Here is a 9,224-nt window from a genome sequence, read left to right as displayed (position 1 = left end):
CCGAGTACTGAGACTCGTTCAAGTAAATTTGAATTTTACGTTTTCCATCCGCCATTTTGAATCTGCCATTTTGAATTTTGAAAATCTGGTGACGGATTTGTCATCAGCGAACCCAAATACCCCCTCAACAGGTATTTTCTTTGTAATGAACAAATTTTACATTTTTTATCCTACGTTTTGGCCGCTATATTGGATCAGCCATTTTGTATAGTAAAAATTAGCACACGGCATTCGATAGCACTTATTTTTTTAATGAATTTTAAGCCCTTACTCGTTTATTTTCGTTGAAACCAATTTTGGGTAGGCGGCCTCACCGGTTGACGGAGAATGACCCTAATATATTTTCTGAGCAACAAATTAACAACTAATTCTTATTGTTTTGTACAACTTTATTATTATATTTATACATATTGTCACGCTAACTTAATCTTCCTTTAGCGGAACATCTTTTTTTTTAAATTACAGAGCAACAAATTTTTTTTCTTTAGTAACTTTTTAGCAACACAAGAGCAACGAATTAATATATTAATTAAAATTGATCCTGCTCATTTTGTACCGCTAACTTATAAGACGTATACAGTAGATTTTACTGCTGGCAGTGAATTTTGACACGCAGAGACTGTCAATGTAGGCAGACAGGCAGACACGTCATCTCGCGACATTTTTGTTTATGGCATGGCTAACTTTAAGGTGCCCGGTTTTACATTTTCTGGCTAATTATTATTAACCAGAGGTTAGTCGACTCTTTGTCTCTTCTCGGATAACAACATAGAAAAAGATACAGAGTCGATTAACTTCTGGTTAATTGTTAACCATCAGTTAGTCGACTCTCTCTTTATATCTCAATCTTTCTTTATATTATTATATAAAAGGAGATAGAGAATTGATTAACCTCTGGTTAACAGTTAACAAAAAAATGAAACATCGGACCTAAGAGAGAGGTACATTAAAAGTTAAAAGTTACCGATAAAATGTAACTAAATTTAGTTGAAAGTTAACAATCTATAATGTAACTAAGTTAAGTTAAAATTATTCGACTTTTTAACTTAACTTTTATCTTTTTAACTAGACACTACCCAATCCTGGAAAAAGGTATAAAATGTCTCATGAGCTATTGATTTTTTATAAATATAATACATTTACACGCAACATAACTAGAAAAATTGTGTAAAAAAAGTGATATAACTCTATCTGACGAAATGGTGATAATCTTCATGTTATCTTTTAAAAATCGGTCCTGTTGTTTCAAAAATTGATTTTTACCATTAGGGTAAAGGCACCTAATATCGCCCAGAACGTAATATCGCTACTCGTGATATCTTGTGAACAAAGCGCCGATATCAATCGGCAATATATACAATTAGTAGCTAAACATGTGTAAGAAGACATATTGTAGTTACAACATTATAAAGATAACGTCTGACTCAGGAAACGCATTAAAGCAAATTTTGAATGCTGAAAAATTTAGCAGACAGTGCAAGTTCGACAGCCCATAATGAGAATGTAAGTTGAAACATTCTTTTAATGTATAAATATTTACTAGGAATACATAATTAGTGATATACTTAACTGTTTTTAACTGATTTCAACATGTATGTTTTTGTTACGATGTTTTTAGTGTTTAGATTAGGATGCACTCAATACCGCCCACCATATTATTACGGAGGTGTCCGTAATGGTGCGGTCCCATGGGCGCGGAACGTGCGCAATATGGAATCGGCGGAACGCTCGTGATTTGTTTATCCCTTTTTACGTGCATTCTGCCGATTTCAATCCGCAAGATTTTATTTTATCCGTAACGTACCTTAATCCGCGGACAGAATCAGTGAGTGTCTCACGTACCGCGTGAAACGCGATATCCAACAAGTGATCTCGCGAGTTTCACGGGAGATAGTCTTAAAAATTATAATGTTTGAAAATACCTACACGTACCTGATTGGTGTTTGGTTTTGTAATATTGGAATTTTCATCAAAAGAACCAGGAAAATTGTATACGCAAGGACACTAATTGTAAGAGCAAGAAGACACGCCAAATAACGGCGTCCCCGTAGAAGGGAAAACAAAAAGAAACAGCATCACTGAACTCGTGTCATGTTAGCTTGTATAGAAAGAACACAATTAAATGTCGAATATCCAGAAATAGAGTCGAAACGTTGTATTAAATAAATAAAGGAATATACCAGTTAGGTCGACTATAAGTTTCCCATTTTTATTTTTAATCATCACTGGTGACTATAAGGAAACTCTCTTTGTTAAATAGTAATAATTGCTTTTTGAAAATATTGTATGTGCTGTCAACTAAATACTTGAATTAGTTTTTTTTTATTTCCCCTTGGAGCAGAGATGTCTTCAATCCTTCTTCACATTATATGATGTAATAATCCTTTGTCCAGGCTAAATATCTGTATTCTTTTGATATTTAAATTTTAAAAAACGAACTTTAGACCATTCCTCTTCAATATGTTAAAAACTTCACGTTCAAATAAATCTCTTCTACTCAATTCATTTTTCAGTTTTTATGGAATTTTGTAGGTTGTGTATGGAATTAATGAAACGAGTGTGTGCGTGTAATTCCGATACGCATGAGTTGTATTTCTACTGTCCCATGCAGCTGAAAACGTGGAAGCGTAATTTTTGCCTGCCAATAATATACGCTATTCCGATAGTTATAAAGTAGAATCTATAGGAAAGATTCTTGTAATTTGCCAGCGCCAATTGCGCTTCCGCAAATTCCACTCCATGGGACATTAGAAAATATTTTTCGGCGGAACACATTTGGCGGATAGCCTGCGATTGGACGGACTTCGTTCCGCCAATTCCGTATTGCGCACGTTCTGCGTCCATGGGACCGCACCATAATAATATACGCCTAGGCGACATTATGTGCATGCATTTTTAAGAATAAAAAAAGGGTACAAATTGACTCGATGTAGAAATACTTCGAAATGGTGCGTTATATACATATAATAACAATTTTTGTTAAACGTAATCACAAATTTTTTGGACACCTACAAACGTTTATATGATGTAAAATAATAAAAGTATAGCTTCACGGGATAAACAATGATTTTATAAAAATTGATAAGGGAGGCGATATTGGGTGCCATTTTTTCAAACCCCCGATTTTGCTGTTTTTCTTTCCTTTCAATGTGGATTAACATTTTTTAGATTTTAGCCATTCTAACCTATTGCACGTGAAACAAATGTTTTCTCTTTCATTTGATAATACATTGAATAATCTGATGAGACTAATTATAAGTGGAAAATGTAAGGAAAAAAGAAAGATCGTATAAATACCTGGTATATTAAACCTTTCACTTTTCTTAAAATATGGCAGAACGTCAGCGTAGGACCAGCCTACGTTGCCCAAGCTAGCCCATTTGTCGTAGTCAAATCTGTTGCCACGTGTATGGATCATATAGTTTAAGACACTCGTACCACCCAAGGCTCTACCTCGTGGCCAGGCACACTGCCGATTTTTCATCCCCAGGCAGGCATTCTTCTGAGGCTCCACGTTGTAACCCCAATTGTAATTAGTTAATTGAAAAATACCAACTAATATCGGAACCTGATTCAATAAATTTGGTGCGTATCCCGCTTCTAGTAATAAAATTCTCCACTTTTTGTTCTCCGATAAACGATTGGCTAACACGGATCCACCTGATCCAGCTCCTACGACGATAAAGTCATACCCGGTGTCGCTTGTAAATCCATACTCTTTCCCATATGAATGGACATCGGCGTTCTTCACGAAGTTTAGGAAACTATGAGCTTTGCCAATCGTTATGATAATGATGAATGTCCACAGAATTCTCATATTCTACAAAGTTCGGTAAAACTATAATTTTAAACACATCTTACACACAACGTACACACAATTCATGCAGGTCGCGTCCATATGTATAATAATAATAATCACGACCGCCTAAAGATACAATTTATATAACAAATTTTAGTCGACCTTATCTGACATGTGTTTAATGTATTTTAAAATTTGGGATATACAGGCGACGTTTCGACCATCTCGGTTCTGGTCCTTCTCAAGCCGTTACTAAAATACAATATTATTTGAATGAACATTATATATAGAGTATGTTTGATGTAATAATTATATAAATAAAATGAACATAATATGATTCTGGTTTGTCCACGTGGATATTATAAAACAAAAATGAGATAGATCGAACGCCAGTCTCACCTTAGTATTCATTTGATGAACACGGAGACAATTAAAAACCTTCCTTGATGAGTCACAATTATAAAAATTCTATTTGTCTAGTGATCATTAAACATGTAGGTATTCTACGAAAGATGGAGAGTGACTGTCGCAAATATCGAGACACTACCCAGACAGCACACCATGTCTAAAAGACAGCTTTAAGACGTCTTTAAGTCTAAAAGACGTCTTAAAGACGTCTTTATGACGTCTTTTAGATATGTGTGCTGTCTGGGTAGCTAAGCCGTAGGTTAAAAAACATCGAGAAAAAGAGAGTGACAGATAAATAACAATTCATGTCATAGAATCACATTTGACATAAGAACTTGCATTACCATACCGTACATCAAAGGCACTAACGAAAAGATACGTCAAAGTCTACTGAATATAGGTCTAAACACAATTTTTACCGTCCCATAAAAACTAAACAGCCTAATAAGAAAAGGCAAGGATCCTTTATGTGAAAAAAAATGGAATTAGTCTACAGACTAAACTGCAAAGACTGCAATGCATCATATGTCGGCCAGACAAAAAGACATCTGGAGACGAGAGTTAAAGAACACATCAATAATATAAAAAAGATTGATGAGAATCAGTCAGTCGTCAGTAAGCACCGCGCTATATTAGGACACGAATTCAACTGGACTCATCCAGATATCCTACACAGAGAAAAACATATCAGAAGAAGAGAAATCGCTGAAATGGTACACATAAAAATGGATTCGAACACCATTAATTCGAAGAAAGACACTGAGAATCTCAACTCTATGACTCTATTATTAATTCTATGACATGAACTGTTATTTATCTGTCACTCTCTTCTTCTCGATGTTTTTTGACCTACACGGCTTAGCTAGTCGATATTTGCGACAGTCACTCTCCATCCTTCGTAGAATACCTACATGTTTAACGATCACTAGACAAATAGAATTTTTATAATTGTGACTCATCAAGGAAGGTTTTTAATTGTCTCCGTGTCCAGCAAATGAATACTAAGGTGAGACTGGCGTTCGATCTATCTAATTTTTGATTTATAATATCCACGTGGACAAACCAGAATCATATTATGTTCATTTTATTTATACACACAGAAAAATATATACTACCTGCAAGTAAATATTATTTGTTCCAAGTATTTGATAAGTTTATATATCCGCAAATCTATCATGATGCCGTCGCAAGTGTTCTATTTACTCAAAACATATTCTGGTTCTTAGTAAGTCTAGTACTTCAAACAAGAATACATAGAATTATTTGGAGCAAAACAATTTTGTTTCTTCTGATTTTATTAAAAGAAGCATACGGAATTCTTCAATAAATTTTATAATTTTCTTCAAAGAAGAATAAATTCTTTCTTTGAGTATAAGATGGCAAGCTTTTCTAAGACTAGTAACAAGTATAGCTCAAAACTATTATTAAGAAAATATTCTTTATTGAAGCAAACAATTACTTAAACGGAATAAAATAAACTGAGTAATTACTTTTCTTGACTGTACAATAATAATTTTCTGTGTGTATAATTATTACATCAAACATACTCTATATATAATTTATTCAAATAATATTGTATTTTAGTAACGGCTTGAGAAGGACCAGAACCGAGATGGTCGAAACGTCGCCTGTATATCCCAAATTTTAAAATACATTAAACACATGCCATATAAGGTCGACTAAAATTTATTATATTTATTATCACTGGCAACCTTAAGAGATCCCCAAGATACAATTTATATTCATTCGCATTATGCCCCCCCCCTCCCTCCCTCGTCTAATTGTAAGAATAAAAACTTACACTATCGCATCCTTATGATGCTACGTATATGTGTACCGATCCCTTTTCGTTGTGACGACTCTACAACTTGTAAAACATTACTTGTCATCGAACAATATTTCTACAGGATTACCGGCGACTCGTCTATTTAATCTTTCTCTTTTCACGCGCATAGCTCTTTCCGCTATGGAAATTTTTGATATAAACTTAAATCTCTCTTAATTGGGTAATACATACCGTCTACGTGATAATAACGAATCACCACGAAACGATTATTTTTTCCGTGTCGATCTTTCGTCGTCTTACTTTTCGCACGCTGTACCGATTGTACGACGATATTGGCTGTTATAGAGAACGACAACTTCTCTGCAACTTTTAGCGGCCTACGACCGACCACTCTCCGTTTCGAGATCCACCAGAGAAATGCACTTTCTCATTCACGTAATACTTACCGGACCCCAAGTGTATTTGGACCGAGAACCCCTCCTCGAATTGTCAATGTTGAAACTCTTATATGATTTTAATGGTAATGTGTAGAATCTCCCTCCCTCCTTCCCTCCCTCCCTCCCTCCCACCCTCCCTCCTCTCTCTCTTTCGGCACTCCAATCGTTATGCAATAATAGAGAAGTAAATATTTAAAATTGCCATATACAGTTTCTTTTAGCTACGGCAGCTACATTTTTCTTTCCGTGTAGTAATTATCTAAATTTAAATTTCGACAACGTTTATTTCTAACAAGTTTACCTTTAATGAATAAATAATTTTATGTGTTTTTTATTCTTTGATTTTCCATATTTCAGCTATTATTTAACATGATAAAAAGCTGTAAGTCTGACAGTAAGGTTGTATTAGTATTTAATTTATCGTAAATTACGAAACACACGGTAAAAATTTGCATTTAAGAATTTATACGCCTTCACCGCGATCATTGTCAAGGCTGCGATCCAGATAACGTCAAATTTGGAAGCGTTATTAATACTGGTTTTAATAGAATAAAATTATGAATATAATTCTTTATCACGAACAACAAGTCTTATTTACCGTTGTGAAAAGATGCTGGATTGAGTTACACCTTTTGTATCTGGAGCTATCAATTCGTAGAAACATTTGTGTAATATATAAATTGTATGTGACTTAAGAGTTACCGTTCGGACTTGAATCATTGAAACTAAGTTTAAAAGCCTGATAGAAGCCTTCCTTTAATTTAACAGATATATATACGTAGTTTCAATCCTGTTCTCTGATATAATCCAGACAGGAACTCTTTCCAGTCTGCATGCACACGTAAACCATAATATCATTTGTATGTATTGTATATGTTTGTCTGTACTACACAAATATTTCCACGAACTAACAACTTTAGGTATAAAAGGTGTAAAAAGGTGCGACTCAGCCCAACATTCTCTTAACTTAATTTATGTACAATATAATTACAAAATTTACCTTCAGAATATTCGTTTACGTAACGACTTTCAATTTTGCCCAGAAAATCAATGTAAAAATTGGGTTAGGAATGCCTTCAAACATATACAGGGTGGGCTATTTTAATCCGTACATGGTAATATCTCCTCAGATAGGGGTGATAGCGGAAAATGCCTCAGACAAAAGTTGTTGGGTTTCGAAGGGGACATAAGATGGTGTCATTAATTTAATCTTTAATAGTTGTTTGAAGGTCACGTGAAGGTCACCTTCAATTTTTTTTAATGGAACCCCCTATTGTTTATTACACTATCTTATTCTACTAATTAACATAAACAACTTGTGTCTGAAACATTTTTAATTTACCTAATACTTTTTGAAATATTCAAGAGAAAATTTATAACTTTTTAATGTTTAGCTTGTGATATCGCGATAACTGTCGGAGAGAAAAGTAGTACAGGACTTTTTTACTTGATTTGGTCTCAGGAATATGCTGTTGCAATAGTGCTCCAATTAGTGAAAAAGTTTGTGTATGTAAATATGATACTTAACGGGGATACTTAAAATCGCGTTTCGTTAGTTCTGTGTACAGCCGACAATCCGAATCGGCGCGCAGTTCTAGCAGAAAAATTTACGCGAGGATGTCATCAGTAGTACTGTTTATTGCGATAAATATTACCACATGCCTCGGTGGTCGTATTGGTTGAGACGCCCACCTAGAGTGTAGGGAGGTCCAGGTTCAAACCCTGGCTGAGGTATTATTTTTCGCAATAAATTTCTTTAATTAGAATTTACCAGCCATGGTCCTCATGCAATTTTCTGAGTAACATCGGTTACTCAACTACTGGCGTTAAATAATTCTTTACGTTGTAAATGTTGTGTATTATACATGTATATTGCACATACAAAAAAATTTAAATAATTGGACCACTATTGCAACAGCATATTCCTGAGACTAAATCAAGGAAAAAAAGTCCTGTACTACTTTTCCCCCCGACAAACAGTTATCGAGATATCATAAGCTAAATATTAAAAAGTTCACAATGTTCTCTTGAATATCTGAAAAAGTATTAGGCAAATAATAATTTTTTTCAGACAAAAGTTGTTCATATTAATTAGTAGAATAAAATAGAGGGTTTCATTTTTAAGAAATTTAAGATGACCTTCACGTGACCTTGACAAAGCTCTTCAAGGTCATACTGGTATTACTGCGTAATGCGTCATTTAAAATATTGTAACTCTTGTCTGAAATATTTCTTTCGATTTTGCATATTTTTGGAGTTATTCAGGGCTCTCCACCTTTTTCAAACACCCTGTATATACATGAAACGGAAATTACTTATATTTTAATATCTAATGAACCTTCGTCCAACATCTGTGCGAGAAAAAAAGGTAGGGAGAGTTCGTCCGTAGTACGCATGTACTAGTTAAAATAAATTTGTAAATAACTTGTTTTTGATGACACGACGAGAATAAAACGCGCGAGAGCATTGGTCCTGAATTACATATTCACTCACATTAAATTTGTAAATATATTGACACACAGGCGCGTGTGTCAATATATTTACAAATTTAATCTACCTCATCTTTCGTCCTGCTCAAATTAATACTTTTTATTAATAGAACGGTAATTATTTAGATTAACACACCCACCTCCAATAACCTTGGGCTTGACATATGTTGTCAAGGTTAGCCTCCTGAGTAAGGATAAGAAGGAGTTAGCGGGCGCTCGTTGGTTATTAAAAAGTTATAAAGAAAAGAAGTTTCGCAAATGCTATGTAGTGCACGATATCATGTACGTATAGGATGGCCGCACGT

General features: G+C 34.4%; 1 protein-coding gene across 2 annotated transcripts in view; it reads right to left on the bottom strand.

Annotated features, from left to right (window-relative positions):
- LOC105558340 (glucose dehydrogenase [FAD, quinone]-like) overlaps positions 1-6,446 on the bottom strand; it is a 12,863-nt gene extending 6,417 nt beyond the window's left edge. The window contains exons 1-2 of one of the 2 annotated variants that reach the window (XM_012005954.1): positions 6,225-6,446; positions 3,298-3,820 (exon numbers count right to left, since the gene is read on the bottom strand). In XM_012005954.1, coding sequence (XP_011861344.1) covers positions 3,298-3,817 — 520 coding nt within the window. In that variant the 5' untranslated portion in view covers positions 3,818-3,820; positions 6,225-6,446. Of the gene's footprint in view, positions 1-3,297; positions 3,821-6,008; positions 6,122-6,224 lie in introns of those variants that run through there. The other variant, XM_012005955.1, reaches the window with a different exon arrangement.
- Between the last annotated feature and the right edge of the window lie 2,778 nt (positions 6,447-9,224).

Source organism: Vollenhovia emeryi, unplaced genomic scaffold, assembly GCF_000949405.1.
Source record: "Vollenhovia emeryi isolate VEMERY1.0 unplaced genomic scaffold, V.emery_V1.0 DF939354.1, whole genome shotgun sequence".
NCBI lineage: Eukaryota > Metazoa > Arthropoda > Insecta > Hymenoptera > Formicidae > Vollenhovia > Vollenhovia emeryi.
This window is presented reverse-complemented; position numbering and strand designations above follow the sequence as displayed.